The sequence below is a fragment of the Oncorhynchus mykiss genome, chromosome 16 (genome assembly GCF_013265735.2).
Source record: "Oncorhynchus mykiss isolate Arlee chromosome 16, USDA_OmykA_1.1, whole genome shotgun sequence".
In the NCBI taxonomy this organism is placed as follows: domain Eukaryota; kingdom Metazoa; phylum Chordata; class Actinopteri; order Salmoniformes; family Salmonidae; genus Oncorhynchus; species Oncorhynchus mykiss.
The window spans coordinates 66,597,248-66,622,265 of NC_048580.1; the positions used below are offsets into that span (position 1 = coordinate 66,597,248).

General features: G+C 39.5%; 2 protein-coding genes across 4 annotated transcripts; both read left to right on the forward strand.

Annotated features, from left to right (window-relative positions):
• Nucleotides 1-389: 389 nt before the first annotated feature.
• Nucleotides 390-2,312, forward strand: uxt (ubiquitously-expressed, prefoldin-like chaperone). Of its 2 annotated transcripts, XM_021566986.2 has the most exons (7): nt 390-476; nt 611-765; nt 880-961; nt 1,285-1,352; nt 1,443-1,550; nt 1,773-1,836; nt 2,010-2,312. In XM_021566986.2, exons 2-7 carry the CDS (start codon nt 680-682, stop codon nt 2,070-2,072), a joined length of 471 nt encoding a protein of 156 aa, XP_021422661.1. In that variant the 5' UTR covers nt 390-476; nt 611-679; the 3' UTR covers nt 2,073-2,312. The 2 variants fall into 2 exon arrangements, with proteins under 2 accessions (XP_021422661.1, XP_021422660.1); XM_021566985.2 differs by having other exon boundaries at nt 411-765.
• A 402-nt stretch (nt 2,313-2,714) lies between these two features.
• elk1 (ETS transcription factor ELK1) lies at nt 2,715-24,744 on the forward strand. 2 transcript variants are annotated; one of them, XM_021566983.2, is made up of 9 exons: nt 2,715-4,644; nt 13,949-14,157; nt 14,480-14,893; nt 15,010-15,153; nt 15,375-15,644; nt 15,724-15,859; nt 16,144-16,379; nt 16,650-16,751; nt 19,508-24,744. In XM_021566983.2, the coding sequence occupies exons 1-9, from the start codon at nt 4,620-4,622 to the stop codon at nt 19,604-19,606; spliced, it is 1,635 nt and encodes a 544-aa protein (XP_021422658.1). In that variant the 5' UTR covers nt 2,715-4,619; the 3' UTR covers nt 19,607-24,744. The 2 variants fall into 2 exon arrangements, with proteins under 2 accessions (XP_021422658.1, XP_021422659.1); XM_021566984.2 differs by having other exon boundaries at nt 14,480-14,854.
• Nucleotides 24,745-25,018: the final 274 nt, after the last annotated feature.

Consider the following 25,018-nt stretch of genomic DNA (forward strand, 5'->3'; position numbering starts at 1 on the left):
CAAACATGAAAACCATATTGGATTTAAGCTGATGGGCCGCTCTTTAAGGTCCGCATAATGAGCGGTGAAGCTCTTCTTGATGTAAACTATGGATTTGGAAACTAGAAGTGCGCCTTAGTAGAATTGACCCCATTTTACTGTGACACAACGTACAGAAAAGTGTGTACGGGGAAATAAATTATGTTAGTAGACACACAATAAACATTGTTGACCATTTAGGCTTGAATTTTTTTTCCCAAAAATCACAATATCTAATAGAAAAACTTAAAATGATTATTTGTATGATAACTAGCATAAAATGTATCGATAATTGTTAATGTTCACCCTAATTATTAATTTACAAAGCATACAAGACACAACTCTTATTCTGAAGAATTCCACAAATCTGTGACCCCGGAAGGACTTAGTTATTCATGCCTGCTAGCTTGACAGTGGTTACATAAGATAGCTGCAGTTTTTTTGTGCTGTGGAGCTAGGTAAGCCAAAGCTACAACAAAATTGTGGACTATGTTGTTATTAAACATAGATAGTCAGCTAGCTAACAATAACTCTGCAGTCGCCTTATTAACTTCATTATATGGGTAATATCTTTGGAACATTTTGTTTTCAGGATTCAGAATCATTGCCTCGTTTTCGAACACGAATGACCATCAACAACTGATTGATTTCACGACTCATAATGGCTCATGCTGGAAAACCCAGCATTGACAAAAAGGTCTTGCAGTATGAAACGTTTATTAGCGATGTGTTGAAACGAGATTTGGAGTAAGTAGTCTAGTCTATTTTCCTTAGACTAGTGTCATTTTATTCGCTAACTCGGATGTGCGCAACATTTTCGCGCATGTGCACAATTTGTATTGATTTTTTATGTTCTGACAGGAGGGTATTGGAGCAAAGAGATGGAGTGTATGAAAAAATTGCACAATATCTACAACTGAAAAATACCATTGAAAGCCTAAAGGTATAAGTTACCACCATGGCACCCACTTACATTGGATATCTATGGGCCAAACCCATGATGAATAGATGTGACCATCAAACAGTGGGCCATCAACATTTCTAAATGTTCTATACATGTATATTAATGTAGCTATGTTGTGGCATATACATATTGTATAACAGAAATGTTGTACAATATAAATGTGTTGTTTTGTTGTGCTTTTCCTCAGTTATTGAGAACATTTACATTTTGGTCATTTAAGCAGACGCTCTTATCCAGAGCGACTTACAGTAGTGAGTGCACACATTTTTATAATTGTTTGTACTAACAAATTGTCTTTGTAGGAATCTGAGACGAAGGGACTCAAAACAGAGATAGATCTTGGCTGTAATTTCTACGTCCAAGCACATGTGTAAGTGATTAGGCTTATTGAAAATTGTCCATATTACTTTATTTTTTATTGTGATTTGATTGAGGCCTTGACTGAGTTGTTTTGTTTCAGGGAGGACTCGTCAAAAATCTTTGTTGCTGTTGGATATGGCTTTTTTGTCGAGTTAACGCACTCGGAAGCTCTGAAGTTCATTGAGAAAAAGACAAATCAGCTTACAGTGTGAGTAGCACCAGCAATATCCATTATAACACACACACACAGAGGTCATTAGTACAGTATTTTGTAAACATCTGTCAAAATGATTGCCTCTAGAGGGCACATGTGTTTTGTTATTACATTACTGTGATGCAGCATTGTGTTTAGGCCCATGTTTCAAGCTCTCAAATCTTGGATAAACCTTAGAAATGAGTGAATCCTTATAAATTCTATTTCCTTTTCCAGACATACCGAAGTGTTGACCAAAGATGCAGCTAAAATCAAAGCCAACATTCGCATGGTGTTGGAGGTGAGTGATTGAAAAGATGGTATTCCTGCTCGCACAATAGTATTTACTACTTGCAAACTATTATGATGGTATTATGAGCATGGTACAATATTACACAATGTGGGAAATATTTCACAACTAAATGTAATGGCAAATACATTTTTTAATGATGCAAATGTTTTTCTAACTAACAGGGATTAAGAGAGCTTCAAAGTCTTACGGATGTTCCGGAGAAAAGGATGAGAGACGCTCTTTAGCTGCAGTAGTGCTTCTGTTCAGACCTTTAGATATCAGTTTTCTATCACATTCATAATAGTGATAAGACTGTATTATTTCCATTGCTCTTTGGTTTATCTGAAGTTATATAAATGGTGTGTAAAACAAACCTTTGATACAAACTTGGCATCTGAACAGGTTGTACTGTTTAGAAGTTGCTCTAAAACTGTAATTCTGCATAAAATAAAATGGGGGAAAGAAGTTTTAAAATCTGTTAAACAGTTTCAGTGGCTTGCTTATGTTTGATGCATTTTTTCTGCATTGTATTACTAGATCAAGCAAACCTTATGTTGAGAAAATATATTCCTACAACTCTTTCCAATAATATCTCAAATATATTCACATTTTTGGTATCCTGACCTCTCTTTTCAATGCCTGAAGTCATCATCAATAACACAATTAAAGATTGAAGAAAATGAAGCTTGCAAACGCGGATGAACATGCATGCCTGATCTTAGTATGGTATCTCGCATAAATGTCACCTCTTCAAAGCCAACAGCACTTTCATCTTCGAATAGCATGGTGAAGTGCTGTTGTGAAGGGAACGTTCAGAGTACTCTATATTAGTTTCTCATGCTGAGAAACTGGATAATAAACTGGATAATACTTCAAGTCTCTTGACTTATACGGCAACAGGAACCAAATCCACTGGAACCATATCCACTTTTTCACTTAATTTATTTTTGTAATGATGTATTTTTAAACTTTCACTTATTAAATTATGACATGTGAAGCCATGTCACCATCGCTTTACAAAACCACTCATTTAATTCGGGCCCTTTGGACAAGTTACCATGTACTCACATTAATACATATTTTTTATTCCAATCATATACCTGTAAGGCTTTTGTGACCATAGAATTAGGGATACTCATTCATTGTATTTAAAAAACATTAAAAAAAAAAAAAAGTAATTTCATAGGATCTCTGTTTGACTGATGCCCCATCACACCAGAAATAGTTTCCATGGCAACTGGATGTTAAGACCTGACTCTCAAAATAGATATATATTTTTTTCTGGGTACATATTGCTTAAAAGGGACACATGCATGATTATGTGCCTGATACGGTGTTAGTTTGATGTGGAACAAGAAAGATTCATGCTGCTAAGATATTTAGCCCACTTTTTAAAAAAAATACATTTTAAAGATTTACAATTGAAGAAAATGTGACCTAAGGTTAAAAAGAAAGATGTAAGCTAATAGAATGTAATAGTTAAACATTAAATAAATAATATTACTGGGCCTCTGAATCTTAAAATGATTGTCTTGTTGTAAAGAACATAATGTTTATATAAAGCAAAAAAATTATACTACCAGTGCTTGACTTGGGCAGGAGCTCAATGGAGCTGAGTACCAGCACCTCAAATGTTCTACTGCTTGTGCTCCTGTTCCTCTTATAGAATATTAGCTCAAAAGTATTGTGGAGCTCCTGCACCTAAATATAAACAGTACCGGCACCTATTTCAGTCTAAGTCAGGCACTGAAAACTACCACAAATAGGCCTGTACTTTGTTATATGCCTGCCCATGCCTAATTGCATTCATCATGTTTTGTTATGCTATGTAAGAAAAAAAATAAAACAATATGGCGGGGGAAAGTATACCTGTGGGTTGTTCAAGATTACTACAGATTCAGATTATTCACTAAATGAATGCTGCTCCAAATAGAATGGTTAAAAATTGAACTGCAAGGGGACACAGCTGAAATTCTCACTTTACCACCTTGTCTAAATCCTTGGTGAGCAAGAAACGTCATCGATTTTGTGACGTTTGAAGCCTTTCAGGCAGCAACCGATCAAGGAAAAAAAAGCCAACAGGCAGCAATGAGTGATGGTGGAACACGAAAGTAGTCGAGGCATTTGTGGAAACAGGAAGCAACGAGGGAAAAGCAAAGGATTAAGTCAGGCCGTTCGGGCGTCAGAAAGACACACCTTGTTGAATGTTTTTATACCATGAACTATAATCGCAAACGCCTTTTACATTATGGAGGACTTTTGGCGCTCTCCAGTGAACTCGGAAGCAAGTCTACATTGAGCGTTGAGTCGTTCGAATTGACGCACAAATGAGAGACGGTGGGGGTTTCATAAGGGGCAGCGACGCAATCTTGGCGATTATGTTAGCTTGCTAGCAACATGATCTGTTGTCATTTGTTTAAAACAAAAATTACATACGTAATTTTGAAAGTTTTGATTATCTAGCTAAAATGAGCGAATCAATGTTTTGCGAATTTAATTCTCATATTTGCTATAATTAAATCAACATGACTTTCCCTTAAACAAACATTCCTACCCGTTAGCTTCTAGATAGCTAGCTCACCACTGTCAATAACCAGCTTCTGTAGCATGGAGGGAGAGATGCAAGTGTTACCATCGGATCACTGTTGCATAATAACAAATCGGTGTTGTATCTGTAAATCGCATCCATCTCTACCGTGTCGCAAATCGACTTTTGACACCTTCGTTCAGTGCGCTGACATAATGGACGTAATTTGATTGACGGATAAAATAAAAAGGAATTTCAAGACGAGATGGAGTCTAACCCCTTAATAAGTGGTAAGTGTTTACCCTGAATTTATGTAAATTGAATGTAGTCGGGGAAAACATTTCCGTGCTAGTCTCGACTGTCATGTATATTTGTTTATGTTCATCTTGTGCTAGCTAAAAATAGAAAGGTTTGGCCTTCAATTCATAATCGAACTAGGATGTTGCCAGTGACTAGATTGCTACTAGCCATGTGGATATTGAACTAGCCTCTGGCTAAATGTAATGTCGCAACAGGTGTTTTAAAGCATTTTATTATAGTCACAATAATTTGTAGGTTCAGCCATTGGTGATTTTGAAAGCAATTATTCAATATTAATGAACTACTGTAACGTTAGGCTGTAACGTTAGTATAATGATGATTTACTCACAAGAGATACAGTTTGCTCCCCATTCCAAGAACAAGAATGTTAAACCACACATTATGTAAGATTAGTTTACTGTGAAGAGTAGACCATAATGTAAGCAAGAATTGGTGCATTATTCCAAGGTGCATTTCACGGTGTATTCTCGCATACAAGTTGCACTTGATTTCTATATAGCCTTGGCCTAACTGTTGTGAGTTGAAACGGTAGGCTAATTTGTATATAGGTCATTGTGCGGTACTAAACTAATCATAAGTCATCTCCAAAAATGAAGGGGTAAACTTGATCAAGAAAATGTATGTGTATAGTACATGAAACATGCTCCCCCTCTTGCCTTACCTCACAGCCCAAAGGTCACCCATACTGTTTCTCTGTGGTGCACTTCACAGAATTATTGCCGCTGCCTCCTCCACCCCAGTTTATTGAAGGTCTGTACCTGCTAACAACCACAAAAGCAACATCACATAGCATCCCAGGACTTCTCACACTCAAGGTCCTATTCCCATTAGATCTACCATCCAAACCAGGCTCTTACTGGACTACACAATTATACCTCAGTACTAAAGGGTTGTGATTTATTCCATTGTTTTTCAGTACATTCATTTACTACAATGGCATTACTCGTCTCATGCTTGTAGCGAAGCTACAGCCTTGATAGATGGCTAAGACCACTTTTCAAAACAGAGACACCCTTTGATGCATTGTTCCCCTGAAGGATGGTCATATGGGTGGCATGAAGCCCCCAAAAAATCATAGTTAGCCTATAAAATATCGCCATTGGTAATTGTTCTTCTGTCAGTTTTGAATGAATGGAGATTCAGATAGATTTGATAGATTTGAGTATAATCTCTATGTACAATGCTGCTGCTTTGTCTTGATGAGGTCAATGCAGTTCATTCATTTAGGTGTATAAATCCTCTCGGACCTTTTTGTCTGTGAATAATAATTGGCTATTGAAGCAGAGGCTCACTCCATGCATAGGTTTACCTCTGAGACGACAATGTTTGTCAGTGAAAACAGATTTACAACAACTCTTTGTCAGTTCCGCTAATATTTATACGGCCATTTAATTTATGACTCATTACTCAATTCTTATATCCCAGCACTCACCCAAAAACCTAGTGACATGTTCAGAGTGTGCCTTAAGGAAGCTGGGAAACAGTTACTTTGAAGCTAGGCCTATGTTCTTCCCTCCTTCACATGAGCTAAAGGACTTGTAACTTTGTTATTCAAAATCATGTTGACAGTAATGATGCATCCTTACACTTTAGTACTTGCCTAACTTGGCTACACTCACATATGTTCATGTTAGACTTTGTTGTTTCCCTCCCCTAGTTACCATTAATGAAAGGCTTTTTACCATGGTGATAGTTTCCAAGGTGTTTGATAGGAGTTATGTAATTGGGGGAAAAAATGGTAATAAGGTTCATTTGCATGCCCAACATGTCCTTCCTTAACTACTAATGCACTTCCTTTCTTTCTGTGGCCTGTTGTTCGCTAGTAGCTCTTCGTTTACTGTCTTTTATTCTGGAATTACACCTGGCTACTATCTGTCAACTACTACACTACCCAGTGTATTGAAATACTACACTACTCAGTGTATTGAAATACTACACTACTCAGTGTATTGAAATACTACACTACTCAGTGTATTGAAATACTACACTACTCAGTGTATTGAAATACTACACTACTCAGTGTATTGAAATACTACACTACTCAGTGTATTGATATACTACACTACTCAGTGTATTGAAATACTACACTACTCAGTGTATTGAAATACTACACTACTCAGTGTATTGAAATACTACACTACTCAGTGTATTGAAATACTACACTACTCAGTGTATTGATATACTACACTACTCAGTGTATTGAAATACTACACTACTCAGTGTATTGAAATACTACACTATAGAGTCAGTGTATTGAAATACTACACTACCCAGTGTATTGATATACTACACTACTCAGTGTATTGAAATACTACACTACTACACTACCCACTTTATTGAAATACTACACTATAGAGTCAGTGTATTGAAATACTACACTACCCAGTGTATTGAAAAGCTACACTACCCAGTGTATTGAAATACTACACTACCCAGTGTATTGAAATACTACACTACCCAGTGTATTGAAACGCTACACTACCCAGTGTATTGGAACGCTACACTACCCAGTGTATTGAAATGCTACACTACTACACCACCCAGTGTATTGAAATACTACAATACTACACTACCCAGTGTATTGAAACACTACACTACTACACTACTGTGGGGATTGAAATGCTACACTATCCTCTGTATTGACATACTACACTACCAACTGTATGGAAATACAAAACTACCCACTGTATGGAAATACTACACTACTCAGAAACAACTGTATCGAAATACTACACTACTCAGAAACAACTGTATTGAAATACTATACTACTCAGAAACAACTGTATTGAAATACTACACTACTCAGAAACAACTGTATTGAAATACTACACTACTCAGTTTATGGAAATACAACACTACCCACTGTATGGAAATACTACACTACCCAGAAACAACTGTATTGAAATACTACACTACTCAGAAACAACTGTATTGAAATACTACACTACTCAGAAACAACTGTATGGAAATACTACACTACTCAGAAACAACTGTATTGAAATACTACACTACTCAGAAACAACTGTATGGAAATACTACACTACTCAGAAACAACTGTATTGAAATACTACACTACCCACTGTATTGAAATACTACACTACCCAGAAACAACTGTATTGAAATACTACACTACTCAGAAACAACTGTATTGAAATACTACACTACTCAGAAACAACTGTATTGAAATACTACACTACCCAGAAACAACTGTATTGAAATACTACACTACTCAGAAACAACTGTATTGAAATACTACACTACTCAGAAACAACTGTATTGAAATACTACACTACTCAGAAACAACTGTATTGAAATACTACACTACCCAGAAACAACTGTATTGAAATACTACACTACTCAGAAACAACTGTATTGAAATACTACACTACTCAGAAACAACTGTATTGAAATACTACACTACCCAGAAACAACTGTATTGAAATACTACACTACTCAGAAACAACTGTATTGAAATACTACACTACCCAGAAACAACTGTATTGAAATACTACACTACTACTCTCTTCACTGTAATGAAATGAGCAAGGCCAAATAAAGATGCTCTTTTATGTTAGAAGGAATTGAACTTAAAATGCTGAATGTTGTTAAACCCTAATAAGGGGAATGGGTAGGCAACATTAAACCCAATAATTAAAATAATCTGTTTTGTACACCATGATCACAGATAGGGTTGGGGGTATTTCTGGAATTTTTCCGGATATTTTCCATGGGAAGTTTAAGCCTGGGAATTTGGGGAATTTTGCTTTAGTTAGCTTATAACAGTGAACCTTTTTTGTGGGATACATGTAAGGCAATTCTAGGTCTTGTGGCATATTTTGGTTAAACTATCCCCAATTCAATGGAATTGCAACCCTCTTTATGCACAGTGCATTCTTCCATAACATGTACAGCTGATTATCAAGATCTTGTACACTAATGAGATGCTTTTGAGCCTACACTACTACACTGTCTGAGCCAAGGACTACATGCTTTCTGGTAAGTTTTGATTACAATACTGGTTGGAGTGAATATGTTTTATATGACATACATAATTAAAGTAAATAGTAGCCTAGAGCAAAGTTTGTTTAAATCATTTCTAACTCATTTCTGCTAGTTAGTTTTTGCTACCATCTGGGTTTTAGCTTGCTTGAGCCTGCTAACTGAGTGTTAATTCACCTGTTTCCACACGTTTCATTTTAAAACATTTATCTTGCAAAATGATTTGTTTAATCTAACCGCTTAACGTTTTATCTGTACATGGAATTGTATTTTACTTTTCTTTTTTACTATTTCTTTTTCAATTTTTTACAGGAAAATGCCACGGGCACTATCTGATATGTGGAGACATTTCACTGCAGCTGATGTAGAAGGATTGGCAAATACTGTGTCAAATCATATGTAAAGAATGCAACAAAGGTGCAGAATCATCTGGCCATGTGCATAAAGTTCCCTCAGCACTCGCATCAAGCAACCTCTGACAAAAGTCCCTCTACTTCTATTCGAGGTGAAAATGATGAATCCGACACCTTATCGATGGCAACAGCTCATGGTCCTCCTGGAATCAGAAGTTTTTTTGACTCAATGGAGGAACGTAGTCAGAGATGCTGATGAATGTCTTGCTCGAGCTGTGTATGCAACTGGTTCACCTCTGATGCTCACAGCCAATGTGTATTTGAAGAGATTTCTGAATGTTCTTTGCCCAGCATACACCCCTCCAACCAGACATGCTTTATCTACTATTTTGCTGGATGCAGAGTTCAACAGAGTTCAAGTGAAGGTCAAGCAAATCATAGAGAAAAGCAGACTTTATTGCAATCATCTCTGATGGGTGGTCGAATGTTCGTGGGCAAAGAATAATGAACTACATCATCTCCACCCCTCAACCAGTATTCTACAAGAGCACAGACACAAGGGACAACAGACACACCGGTCTCTACATTGCAGATGAGCTGAAGGCAGTCATCAATGACCTTGGACCACAGAAGGTATTTGCAATGGTGACAGACAATGCTGCGAACATGAAGGCTGCTTGGTCAAAAGTGGAGGAGTCCTGCCCTCACATCACACCCATTGGCTGTGCTGCTCATGCATTGAATCTGCTCCTCAAGGACATCATGGCACTGAAAACCATGGATACACTCTACAAGAGTGCCAAGGAAATAGTTAGTTATGTGAAGGGTCATCGAGTTGTAGCAGTAATCTACCTCAACAATCAAAGTGAGAAGAATAAGAGCACCACATTGAAGCTGCCCAGCAACGCCCGTCGGGGTGGTGTTGTCATCATGTTTGACAGTCTTCTGGAGGGGAAGGAGTCTCTCCAAGAAATGTCCATATCACAATCTGCCGATATGGACAGCCCCATCAAGAGGATCCTCCTGAATGATGTATTTTGGGAGAGAGTGGTAAGCCAGCCTGAAACAACTGAAACCTGTAGCAGCAGCCATTGCACGGCTTGAGAGAGACAATGCCATCATGTCTGATGTTCAGACTCTGCTTGCAGAGAAGAAATCCATACTGCCCTGCCCACTTCACTGTTGCTCCAAGCAGAGGAAACTGCAGTTCTGAAATACATTAAAAAGCGTGAAGACTTCTGCCTGAAGCCCATACACGCCGCAGTGTACATGTTGGACCCCAAGTATGCTGGCAAGAGCATCCTGTCTGGTGCAGAGATCAACAAGGCCTATGGTGCCATCACTACTGTTTCTGACCACCGTGGCCTGGATGAGGGAAGTCTGGCGAAGTATGCTTCCAAGCAAGGGCTTTGGGATGGAGATGCCAACATACAGTGGGGCAAAAAAGTATTTAGTCAGCCACCAATTGTGCAAGTTCTCCCACTTAAAAAGATGAGAGAGGCCTGTAATTTTCATCATAGGTACACTTCAACTATGACAGACAAAATGGGAGAGAAAAATCCAGAAAATCACATTGTAGGATTTTTAATGAATTTATTTGCAAATTATGGTGGAAAATAAGTATTTGGTCACCTACAAACAAGCAAGATTTCTGGCTCTCACAGACCTGAAACAACTTCTTTAAGAGGCTCCTCTGTCCTCCACTCGTTACCTGTATTAACGGCACCTGTTTGAACTTGTTATCAGTATAAAAGACCCCTGTCCACAACTCAACAGTCACACTCCAAACTCCACTATGGCCAAGACCAAAGAGCTGTCAAAGGACACCAGAAACAAAATTGTAGACCTGCACCAGGCTGGGAAGACAATAGGTAAGCAGCTTGGTTTGAAGAAATCAACTGTGGGAGCAATTATTAGGAAATGGAAGACATACAAGACCACTGATAATCTCCCTCGATCTGGGGCTCCACGCAAGATCTCACCCCGTGGGGTCAAAATGATCACAAGAACGGTGAGCAAAAATCCCAGAACCACACGGGGGGACCTAGTGAATGACCTGGGACCAAAGTAATAGCTGGGACCAAAGTAATAAAGCCTACCATCAGTAGCACACTACGCCGCCAGGGACTCAAATCCTGCATTGCCAGACGTGTTCCCCTGCTTAAGCCAGTACATGTCCAGGCCCGTCTGAAGTTTGCTAGAGAGCATTTGGATGATCCACAAGAAGATTGGGAGAATGTCATATGGTCAGATGAAACCAAAATATAACTTTTTGGTAAAAACTCAACTCGTCGTGTTTGGAGGACAAAGAATGCTGAGTTGCATCCAAAGAACACCATACCTACTGTGAAGCATGAGGGTGGAAACATCATGCTTTGGGGCTGTTTTTCTGCGAAGGGACCAGGACGACTGATCCGTGTAAAGGAAAGAATGAATGGGGCAATGTATCGTGAGATTTTGAGTGAAAACCTCCTTCCATCAGCAAAGGCATTGAAGATGAAACGTGGCTGGGTCTTTCAGCATGACAATGATCCCAAACACACCGCCGGGCAACGAAGGAGTGGCTTTGTAAGAAGCATTTCAAGGTCCTGGAGTGGCCTAGCCAGTCTCCAGATCTCAACCCCATAGAAAATCTTTGGAGGGAGTTGAAAGTCCGTGTTGCCCAGCAGCAGCCCCAAAACATCACTGCTCTAGAGGAGATCTGCATGGAGGAATGGGCCAAAATACCAGCAACAGTGTGTGAAAACCTTGTGAAGACTTACAGAAAACGTTTGACCTCTGTCATTGCCAGCAAAGGGTATATAACAATGTATTGAGATAAACTTTTGTTATTGACCAAATACTTATTTTCCACCATAATTTGCAAATAAATTTATAAAAAATCCTACAATGTGATTTTCTGGATTTTTTTTCTCATTTTGTCTGTCATAGTTGAAGTGTACCTATGATGAAAATTACAGGCCTCTCTCATGTTTTTAAGCGGGAGAACTTGCACAATTGGTGGCTGACTAAATACTTTTTTTGCCCCACTGTATCTCATCAGCATACCTTGTGGAAGGGACTTTGTGGATCTTCCCCCTGTTGCCTCCATCATTCTTCAAATCCCACCAACATCAGCCGCCTCAGAGCGCAACTGGTCCTTGTTTGGGAACACACCAAAGCACGCAACAGGCTGACCAATACAAGGGTTGAAAAATTGGTGGCCATCCGGGCAAATTTGAGGCTTTTTGAGCCTGACAACGAGCCATCCTCAACAAAGTTGGAAAGTGACAGGGAAGATGAGGCCCCAGAGTCTGACGTTCAAGAGGTGGACATTGAGGAGGTCCAAGGAGAAGACATGGAAGCTTGAGAGGAAGACAATCAAAGCTTTAGTTTCTAGACTATCATTTTACTATCATTTTGTATGTTGAAAACCTTTTTGGGAGATGCGATGGATCATTGGGGATCATTCAATATTCCCTTTCTTTTGTTGTTCAGTTAAATCGTCCAATGTGAAGAATCAACTCATCTAATTAAAGTTGAATTAATAACTAAATTGTTTTTTGTTTTTTTTCAATTGGAAGGATTTAAAAATTGCAATTATATCAACTTATAAGGTAAAAGGTTTATGTTTCCGTCTCCATGTGATATGGTAAATATGTCCAATGCAAAAAAACATCTACATTTTAAATGGTATTAATATTCATTTGCATATATTTCTGTTAATTCCCATATATTCCCGTTCATTCCCATGGAAGGTTTCAGCCTGAATATTCCCCAAAATGTGCAACCCTAGTCACAGATCTGAAAAATAACAAATCAGTGTGACAAAATATTTTCCTTTTCTTCCAATGTTTCCCAAACACTGGCACAAATGAGTAGGCCCCAACCTGAATTCAGTAGCTAGCCATGGCACAAATGAGTAGGCCCCGACCTGAATTCAGTAGCTAGCCATGGCACAAATGAGTAGGCCCCAACCTGAATTCAGTAGCTAGCCATGGCACAAATGAGTAGGCCCCAACCTGAATTCAGTAGCTAGCCATGGCACAAATGAGTAGGCCCCAACCTGAATTCAGTAGCTAGCCATGGCACAAATGAGTAGGCCCCAACCTGAATTCAGTAGCTAGCCATGGCACAAATGAGTAGGCCCCAACCTGAATTCAGTAGCTAGCCATGGCACAAATGAGTAGGCCCCAACCTGAATTCAGTAGCTAGCCATGGCACAAATGAGTAGGCCCCAACCTGAATTCAGTAGCTAGCCATGGCACAAATGAGTAGGCCCCAACCTGAATTCAGTAGCTAGCCATGGCACAAATGAGTAGGCCCCAACCTGAATTCAGTAGCTAGCCATGGCACAAATGAGTAGGCCCCAACCTGAATTCAGTAGCTAGCCATGGCACAAATGAGTAGGCCCCAACCTGAATTCAGTAGCTAGCCATGGCACAAATGAGTAGGCCCCAACCTGAATTCAGTAGCTAGCCATGGCACAAATGAGTAGGCCCCAACCTAAATTCAGTAGCTAGCCATGGCACAAATGAGTAGGCCCCAACCTAAATTCAGTAGCTAGCCATGGCACGAATGAGTAGGCCCCAACCTAAATTCAGTAGCTAGCCATGGCACGAATGAGTAGGCCCCAACCTAAATTCAGTAGCTAGCCATGGCACAAATGAGTAGGCCCCAACCTAAATTCAGTAGCTAGCCATGGCACGAATGAGTAGGCCCCAACCTAAATTCAGTAGCTAGCCATGGCACAAATGAGTAGGCCCCAACCTAAATTCAGTAGCTAGCCATGGCACAAATGAGGTGGCCCTAATCTTAACTCAGTAGCTAGACTAGCTGCTGTATCTAAATGAGGCTGTGAGAGCTCATTCAGATGTTGTCTGTTATGGATCGTTGCTGCAAGGCAGTCTCACTCATGTTTCTGATTTGTTCCCCCCTGCAGCCATGGACCCGTCCATCACGTTGTGGCAGTTCCTGCTGCATCTCCTCGAGGACGACAGCCATAGGCACCTCATCTCCTGGACCTCTGGGGACGGGGAGTTCAAGCTGCTGGACGCAGAGGAGGTGGCACGCCTCTGGGGGCTCCGCAAGAACAAGACCAACATGAACTACGATAAACTAAGCAGGGCGCTGCGATACTACTATGATAAGGTATCCTTGCTGCTTATTGTTTGGTATGAGACTTTTTCAAGTATTTATGAGATGTTTGATCCACTGAGTGAAGCTATAACATTAATCATATTAGTTGATTTTCTGTCCACAAACAATGAGCTCAGCATTGTGTTCAGGTGTAAATTCACGACTCAAAGCAGAAAAGGCTGTTCCAGATAATTTATGTGTAGCAGTATACTGGTAGCAGCCCAGTAGGTGTAAGCCTACTTCTTTCAGCTAGATATTTTGTTGAGGTAATTGTTTTTGTTTTTTCAGTATGGTTTATTGCAATTGTCTGTTAATTCAGTGTAATCCTTTATAGAATATCATCAAGAAGGTGAGTGGGCAGAAGTTTGTCTACAAGTTTGTAGCCCACCCTGACCCTTCATCAGTGGACTGTGTCAGAGGCGGTGAGGATTCTCAGCAACAGGAGAATCTTGATGCAGCGGGCCAGACCAAGTCCCCAGGAGGGGGGTCTTCTAACTGCCCCTCCAAGAACCTGCAGATGCAGCGGTCCTCTCCAGTCTCTGTCCAGCGCAGCTCTCGCAACGACTACATGAAGTCAGGGCTCTACTCCACCTTCACCATCCAGTCCCTCCAAGCCCCCTGCAGGACCTCTCCACAGCCTATAAAGACTGAGCTGCTGAATCAGGACTCTTCCCCCAGACCCCACAGCGCTGATCGGACACTGCGGGAGGTGAGGGCCCATGACGAGGACCTCTCAATTTTAACCATGGTCATTACTACTAAATATCATTTTTTTCCCGTTATTGGTGTTGATGAAATGTCAAATGTGTGATTGAAGTGACTATTGAACGGTTCAGACTACTATAAGTGTTACCTGTCTGTCAGGTGTGTCTGGATGGCCAGAGCTCCTCCATGCAGGGCTGTGGCAGCGTAGAGGGTAGCCTGCAGGTCACACTGACTCATCCCTCGCCCTGCGTCACGCCTGCCCTCAGCCCCCAGACCTTGTCAGTGTCAACCACAGGCAGCTCGGTAAGACACTCACAAGTCACAAAATGTCCTCCTTTTGTCAAAGATTCTGTTGATCCATATGTTAACATTTGTGCTTAAAACTATTTTGTACAAAGTGCACCCAAATGCCCTGTTTGAACCATAGTACCCTGTTGACTCAAATGTTGCTCACGGATTCTGATTCTGGATGCTATGGTGTGCAAATCTAATGTTTCTCTTTAAATGCTGTTTTGAACGTCCAGAAGTCTCAGCCACAGAAGACCCAGAACCTATGCGACCCTCCTCAGATCTATCTGACCAGTGTGTCGGACCCTGGCTCCCTCACTCCTCTGACCCTGACCCCTGTTGCTGCACCTGGGGCCCCGGGGGAGTGTGTGGTGAACCAGCCTCAGGGCCACCCTGTCTTTGTGGTCATCAAGCCCTCACATTTGGTGCATTCCAAAGAGCAAAACCTCACGTCTGAAGAGGAACTGGTGAAGATCATGACCTTGGGGGAGAAACATGTTGTAGAGGTGAATGAGAAGAGAACACACAAGCAAATTACATGTTCCATTGTTCCATGGTTTTATTTGGACCTTTCTCCTCTTCTAGGTTCCGGAATCTGCATCAGGACCAAGGGAACCTGAAACCCCCCTCTCCATTGATGTCCTCCCACCGTGCGTGGAACCAGTGGGCCAGCCTGTTGGGGAAGGGGAGGAACAAGGCAAAGATGAGGCCCATTTACCAGGCAAGTCATACATACCTCACACAATATGATGTCCACATATTTGTAGCTATACTGTATGCTTTAGATGTGTGGTATTATACAACAGATGGGTCTAATCTGCAGTGCCGATTGGTTAAAACCGCATTCCAGCCGGTGTCTATTCCAGAAGTTACACCCGTGCCAATATATCTTCCTAACACTGGCTTCTCACTTAAACATGACACTGTTCTTATTACTGGGTTTTTATTCCTGTAAAGACAGGTATGCCTACTGTTCCCTCATTCTTGGTCCTTCCTCCCCCTCAGAAAATTCCATGACTCCAGCAGTTGCTCTTCAAGCGGCTACTCATCCAGCCTGGTCGCCCCAGGAAGTACAACCCCCGAAAGCCAAGAAGCCCAAAGTCCTAGAACTGCCCTCTTCCTCAACCCTCCTACCCCCTGGTCTGTCACTGGATCAGGTCAATGCTGCCGTCAACAGCCTTCTGGCCCCTGGAAGTGCCACCAACACTCTGACTCCTACAGTGTTCACCTCCCATTCTCTGGTAAGTGACATCTCTGGCCTGGTCAGTGCCACATAAAAATAAATTAAACTGTCACACTTCCTGGGGCCTCATTTAACAAATGTCGGTGTATTAGTGTGTTTTCAACTTTCCAAACGCCTTTCGACCCTCACCAAATTATTATTATACATGATTTATCAAGACAATAATGTATTTAGTTTGATATGATATGAATGCATTGATTAAAATAGTTTCTGTGTTAAACTGGCTAATAATCATAAATGTTCTATATTTTTGTGCTCTGTCCCTTAGACTCCGGTATTACTGACACCAAGTCCTCTCCCCTCCACCATCCACTTCTGGAGCACACTCAGTCCCATTGCTCCCCGGAGCCCGGCCAAGCTCTCCTTTCAGGTATGTCCTTCTGTCCTGTCCCTGCTGCTGCCTGGCAGAGGGCACTAGAGCAGGCCATCTGGCCATCCTGATCTCATCTACATCACTAACAGAAGTATAGAGAGATGGGTTTTATTATAAATATTTTTAGATTTACCTGCCGCCATATAATGTTGGTCACAACTTACTAGTGCTGAGCGATATGTCGTTACATAGTTTAGCGCAGAAAACATGCTAATTAATTACAATGACCATAATCCATTGCGCGCCCGCATACTTGTCCGGTCTGTGTGGAGTAGACAGGGAGACTGACTGAGAGAAGAGAGTTTGAAGTTCATGTCAATGCTTAAATCACATCAGAATAACATAATAAAATGGAATTCCCCTTTTAATTGCGCATCTAGCAAGAGAGGAATGTGTCAGTCTAGCGATGTTTCTGCTGTCAGGCCTACTACTGCAGCACATGTCATGGCACAGTTTGTAAAACAATGGCCACCCAATTGATACAGATCATCATGATATAGTTCTGTCAGCTAGGCCTAATTATTTGCAGTTAACATTTAATTGAGAAGGTTTTTGTGAAATTCTTTGTCTACCCACATGGCGGTTATCATTAGCATCAATCAATGGCTACATATAGAGTGGTAAACAAACAATGCACCAAATAGACAGACATAGACAAACGTGCTGGAAATGTATTGGCAGAGGTTGTTACTTTTGCAGTGGCTAACCAGGGGTGAGATAATGTCACTGTGGCTTTGATTGGATAGTAGCCGGGAGATTTATGTTTTTGACAGTTTGCGATGGAACAAATGAAGAAATGCATGTACTTTCAGAATTGATTGGCGAGCCACTCATAGGTGAGCCACTCATAGGTGAGCCACTCATAGGTGAGCCACTCATAGGTGAGCTACTGGTAGCTCGGGATCTATCTGTTGGAGACCCCTGATCTAAACTGTTGATAGTTGGTATTCAGCAGTCATAAAAGTGTACCTTATTTACTTTGAAGAACTATTCAAATTGTGATTTTTGTCAGACAGAATAGGCTGCAGCTCTATAGATATGAGATGATGACTCGGAATTCAATTTTAAAAAAGTTGTAAAATAAAACAAATATTTTATTAAAGTCATGTGAATAAATGATGGTTAATAAGTGAATAGCAGGTAATGGGCAGTCACTATCATCATGGGACTTAAGTATTAATTGTTTTATTCTGTGGTGTTACAGAATTCAATATATATTCATAGTGCATTTAAAGCTACAATATGAAACTTTTGGGGCGAGCTGACCAAATTCCCATAGAAATGTGAGTTATAGATCAGTCATTCTCATTGAAAGCAAGTCTAAGAAGCGGTAGATCTGTGTGCATTATTTCAATGCTTCCCGTTCTTAAGTTTTGTTTTTGCGTCTTTCACCTTCGGTTTTGTACACCAGCTGGAAATACAATATTTTGGGTTATGGAAAAGATATTTCACAGCGGTTTAGAGTTATGTACACTTAGGTACAATGATTATCTACAAGAGCTTGTTTTGTCACAAACTGAAATTAAGCAAACTATTAACATTTTAGCAACCAGGAAATGGTGGAGCAATTTCTGCATAGTGCACCTTTAACGTCTAAAGAAAATTGTTGAAATCGAAAACTGACCACAAATCACTAATTGCTCAGCACAACTACTTGCGTATGTACAGCACCGGTCTAAAGTTTGGACACACCTACTCATTCAAGAGTTTTTCTTTACTTTTACTATGTTCTACATTGTAGCATAATAGTGACGACATCAAAACTATAAAATAACACACATGGAATCACGTAGTAGCCAAATAAAGTGTTAAACAAATCAAAATCAAATTATATTTGAGATTTGAGATTCTTCAAAGTAGCCACCCTTTGCCTTGATGACAGCTTTGCACACTCTTGGCATTCTCTCAACCACCTTCACCTGGAATGCTTTTCCAACAGTCTTGAAGGAGTTCCCACATCTGCTGAGCACTTGTTGGCTGGTTTTCCTTCACTCTGCGGTCCAACTCATCCCAAACCATCTCAATTGGATTGAGGTCGGGTGATTGTGGAGGCCAGGTGATCTGATGCATCACTCTCGTTCTTGGTCAAATAGCCCTTACACAGCCTGGAGGTGTGTTGGGTTATTGTCCTGTTGAAAAACAAATGATAGTCCCACTAAGCGCAAACCAGATGGGATGTCGTAATGCTGTGGTAGCCATGCGGGTTAAGTGTGGCTTGAATTCTAAATGAATCACAGACTGTGTCACCGGCAAAGCACCATTACCCCTCCTCCTCCATGACTGTGACTACCTCATTAAGAGGGTTGAGAGAATGCTAAGATTGTGCAAAGTTGTCATCAAGGCAAAGGGTGACTACTTTGAATCTCAAAGATGAAATATATTTTGATTTAACACTTATTTTGGTTACTACATGATTCCATGTGTTATTTCATAGTTTTAAGGTATTCACTATTATTCTACAATGTAGAAAATAGTAAAAACAAAGAAAAACCCTTGAATGAGTAGGTGTGTCCAAATGTTTGACTGGTACTGTACTGTATGTAGGTTTAGGTACATTATGATTACTGCGTTAATAGAAAATACTTTAACCTTCCTCTACTGGTTAACAATCATACTACAACATCTTACACCGTCCCAGTGCTGGACCACAACTTCTCATTTATTACATAGTTGAGCCTTTTAACACATAACAAATGGGCAACAGGATGTAACTACTCTAGATGTTACTAATCAGCTGTACTTTATTGTTTTAGTTCCCCTCCAATGGAAGCAATCATATCCATATCCCTGCCTTGAGTGTGGACGGCCTGTCGACTCCTGTAGTGCTGTCGCCAGGCCCACAGAAACCATGAGGAGAGTCCTGGAGTCCTTCCACAGTCCTGTGGACATTGATTCCCCAGTTCAGCCTATGGGACAGAAGGTACACTCCATGACCAAATCAAGTACTCCAAGCCAGAGTGCACTCATGAGTGGCGATCTGGTGTCCGGAGTGCTGTTGAATGAATGATTTTTTTAGCAGTTGGAATCTGCATTCAAAGAACCTCATGACGGGCTAGCCCAGAGGTTCTGGATCAAGGCCGAGAGGTGGTGTTGGCAACTTTGAAACTTAGAGGGGCTACTTTTTTTTTCTTTTTTTGTTGCCAGATAAGGAATTTTTGGTGCGTCTCTCTTTCTTTGTCGATTCAGATTTTTGCCTCAAATTTAAATTGATATTATATATATATTTAAATATATTTTCCTGTTTTATAATTTCCCCCATGACAGGGCACTTGACTTTATAGATTAAACTTTGTCCATGAAAGCATTATGGTAGTGCTTGCCCATTGCTTTACATGTAATTGGTTTCTTATTCTCTAGTACTTTTCAAATGACCAGTTACATGAAGAAGAGATGTAGTGGTACCATACCAAGTGTTTTACTTGCAGATGAACTTGGAAGGCATGTTGATGCTTGATGCTGTTTTTTTTTTAAGAAGCCAAGTCATGTGAACATTTTATAATCATGGTGAAGAAATGGCGCTTACCATTGATAATCTCATGGCTGGATTGGAACTTTTATTCTGGAAAAGTCTAGCTTTTTACATTTTTAACATGAAAACCAGAGAACTGGTGGATGTGTTTTAACGATTCAGATGAATACATTCAAATGTACTGTTTATTTTGATGGAGAATCAGGTGTGATCACGTTCTGTTGTTATGTGAATTTGATAGTCGGTCATGTTCACTGTCCATTCCAGGTTTTCTTTTAGGTTTAATTACTAGTTAATTATTTTGATGCCAAGATGGAACATTGGTTCTGGAGTATCATGTGAAACTTCACCAAAGACCAGCTGTATTGATTAAATCCTATGTCATTTTAGAGATACAGTGGTAGCCTTCATTCATGCAAGGGCTATAACACCTTATAATGCTACCAAAATCACACACAGAATACCCAGTTTACTTTCAAAATGGATTTAAAAAAGACTAGGTTTGCTAGCATAATTGTATATAATCATTATGCGACATGGTTAAAGACCAAGTATAACTTACAATAGATCAGGTTATCATTGAAAATAAAATAGTTAAGCTTTTGATCAGCTTTGATTTAATTGAGTTTTTACTGAAAATAACTTGGTTGATTTATAGAGATATTTGTCCACTGGCCATTTTTACATTAGCAAACAATTGGAAATGTTGACACAATTATTTTTAATTTATTTACACAATGCTTATAGCAAAAAGCTTAAAAAGCTTTGTTGGTTGATTAGCAATTGGTGTCCAACAATTATTTTTGTACATTAAAAGAGTACATATGTTACTCTTAAAGAGTGCATTTTATAAAGTTCTGACTCATGACATTGTTAGCTCAGTTTGCTCCTAGTTAAAGGAGATGCATTAGTATCCTTAACAACAGTCCAGCTTCACACCAAATAGCCTTTCCAAATATACTTACTGTACCATCTAATGAAGTAGTGTTAGCCTTCTAGAGTCAGTGGACTACAGTAACTTGTTATTGGCAGGGCTCTTTTGGTCTGTTACTGTACTGGAGTCTATAATGTATATCTGAATTCATTAATAATATCTGAATTCATTTAATCGTCTTTTGTAGTTTGAGAGCGTGTAATTATTGTCTAATCGGGGGCTTATTCAGGACATATGAGGCTTTTTGTTTTACTGTATTTTTTAGTGTTATGTCTACGGACAATATCTGAAATTGTATTTAATGAGGTGATTCAATCAAAACACACCTAGTTGCATTTGGTATTTCATTTGTAATGTTAGATTGGGATAGTTTAAATCATAATTGTAATGTGTATCTAAAAAATATATTTAAAAAAAAAATAGGAGTGCCTCAAGAATAAGGAATTGAACCCAACTGTTAACCAGTTAGTGTTTTGGTTGAACCCTCTCCCCAGAATGTAATGTGTGTCTCTTCAATCACTGCTCTGTGACTGTTTGTTTCTCTGTGAGCCTGTCTAACCTCTGGTTTTAGTTACAGGTGCCCAGCAGATCCCAGGCAATAGGCTTCATTCGATTACTAAGCAACCTTTAACCACTCAAAAGCACTTCAAAATAATCCTAGTGGATGTTTGGCTATTCTAAGTACCTGCTTCACTCCCTTACCCTACTTCTAGTCAAGTAAAGACTGTTGGCCAGTGATTTCATGCATAGCACTTTACCTTGAACTTAACATCACAATGTCAAAACCCTCTTTGAGGGACTGACTTTTTTCTACTTCATTCCTAGTCACAATTGGCAAAACAATTAGCTAGTATTGGAACGGTGTGTGCCACTCTCATCAAATCAGTTACCCTTCACTGTTTGGTGATCAGTCATTCATACACGTAATCGGTCACTAACGCCGATGTCATGGTGGTACACTTACCACAAGAATATGCCTTGTTATTATTCATCATGACATGGGTCTAAAAGTCATTTATAACGCTGATCACACTATTGCAACTGAACGGTTAGAAACAACAGTTCTAAATATAGATGCAATCTATTCTATGACAATGCGCTTAGCAATGCCTTGTTGGCTAGACTGTCTTTTTGTGCAGAGTGTATTTAACAACAAAATTGTAAACATCACGGAAACAAGAAGATTATAAATGCCTCTGTATATTTTAACATCCTACGCCCCAGTCTGTAGCTTTATACATCTCAGGCTGTGTTCTGTTCATGATATTGCTGTCTTTTAACAGTTGTGTGCTAATATTATTCGATTGTATTACCTGGGACTTAAAATGTACTTACCCCTTCTAATTCAAAAACTATAGTTTTGATAGTTTGTGTGTAATATTATGTGTCCGTGGTGTAACTCCAGTACCTTGTTGAAACTTCTGCCTGTGTATTGCTACAGTACTGGTGATACATCCTGCTCTAGCCTAGCATGTTTGTGTTGTGTAGGCAATTGAATGAAATGTGTTTACTATTGTCCAGTCACTTTTATGACATGAATGTTGATGGATTGCTCAAATACCTGGCCTATTTCTCAGTTTGACAGCTGGGGGATTTCCCCAGACCCATGGGCTGACAGTTTAAATCAGACGGAGCAACAGTGATGGGATAGTGATGTCATAGGTTAGTGAGGGATAAATGGCAGCATTTTACAGAAGAGAGAGACTGCTACTGTTTGCTCAGTGTTGGGGCAAAAGCCTTTTGATTAAAAAAAAAGTTGTCCGTTTTGGTCACAAATTAAAACTATTCTTGGAAATACAAGCCTAAATGATATACCTAAGAATACAGTATGTTTGTCTGCATATGAATAATTGTCTATACAGAAATGTATTGCTTTTGTAAATGTGTTATTGCAGTTTTATCACGTAGATACAGCGCTCTGCTACGTCTTCTATGATAAGAGGATCTGACTGTTGTGTGCTAGAGTTTATTCTACTGCATATATGGACATAAGCCTTGTAATGTGCTGTAAATATGTTCTACAGGCATCTATGTTTAAGCTCTTCAGATATGGATAACATGAAAATACTCACTTGATCCTTTCTTCATCCCAATTTTCAGATGGCACAAGACCCACTGGGCACAGACGTCAGTTCAAAGTCTAGTTTCGATTTACATTTGGTTGAGTTGTCAACTAATGTGAATTCAACAACAAAAAAATCACCATGTCATTGGATGTTGGTTAAAAGTTGGTTAAAATAAAAATTAAATGCCCTTTGACCTTTTGCAAATCCAATCAGTTTTTCACGTTGTTTCTACGTCCTCACAATGACGTGGAAGTGGAAACAATGTTGATTCAACAAGTTTTTGCCCAGTGAGGAGGAGGAGGAGGTTGTTCATCATGTGCTTGTCTTTAACATACTGGCCCTCTTTGTCCCAGTTCCATAGTCTACACATTTTAGCATTTTGCTGTCTCAACTCTCCTGAAAACTGTTCAGAAATCAGTTATTAATGCGAAGCAAGTTTAGCTGAACTAATAAACTATGATATCCATCAAATGTAAAATGGATATAAACGCACCAGGCCATTCTGAACCCTCTTCAGACTGTTAATAATATATAGCATGTATGAATTTGATCATTCTTTTTTGACTACCATGCAAATGAATTAGCCAAAGCCTTAAAGTTAAGTTTTCAGACAAATGGAGATGAGGAACATTTGGGTGTTAGGTATCCATTTATGCAAGTGAGGGATTTTTTGAAACGGGTGAGATGGATATTGTGAAGAAAAGCCATTTATTGGAACATATTTTCACCTACCAGAAGTGGGGAAAAGTATGAGCATCTTGAGTTGCTTAGAAGTTCGATAAACTTCAGTATTTGAGTTCACCACTTCTTTCACCAGCAAAAGATGTATTGATTGTCTTTTTTCAAATGAGGGATATTTTACTCTGCTCATGAGCGCTATAGTCTGAATGCCACACAGACAGGCCCACATTGTCTATCATCTCATTGTAACTTAAATGCTACATACAGTACATTTGTGTTTTTAGGTTGTATGAAAAATGCAGTTGTGTTTTCAAACGTTCTGTGGCTCTCAACTCTGACCAGAGATTTGAGCTGCATTTTGTTGTCTCTTTTTGAACGTTTCTGAAACATTATGGATCTACAACCTTGACATGTACTATTGTGTGATAGCTTTGTCATTGTGTACAGTTTTTTTATTCAAGAATGTTTAGGGAAACCTAAAACACTGTATATATGTTTGTGAAAATTGTCGTATCTCTTGCTGAAATAAGTACCCATGTCTTTGAGGTATTGGCTCTTGTTTGTTTCTGTCGCGTTTGGTTTCAGATGCGTGTAGCCTTTTCCCTTCCCCATGGGAGTGATTGTCTCTGGGGGTTTATTTACAGAGGGGAGGGTTTGCTTTTATTTTTTTGGAAATATCCAAATATATTATATTTACTGGAAGAGAGAGAGAGAGACAAACTATTTTTTATCTACACACTTCAATTTGTTTGTGTAAATGTTATAGATATTATTCTTGTTTTCTAAAAACAGATCTAGAACTAATATTAGGAGTTAATAAAATCCTATTTTGTTCTGTACGAGGTTTTGTTCTTCCTTTCTTTGAAATCACGTTGATGCTGTTTGTTTCTCTGAAGTGTATTGCAGTTTGAAGTACACCTCAAAAGTTGTATTTTAAATGATGCACAATGCTGAAAGGTGTGTGGAGTGACAGTCAAACTAGTATGCCAACACTGGAACTACACTCAACCAAACAGCATATGATCCTTTTCAGCACCATGTACGTTTCTTCTTTCTGAAATGACAGAAACCAATAATGCCCCAGTTGGGAGATATTCTTGACACCAAAACTTTA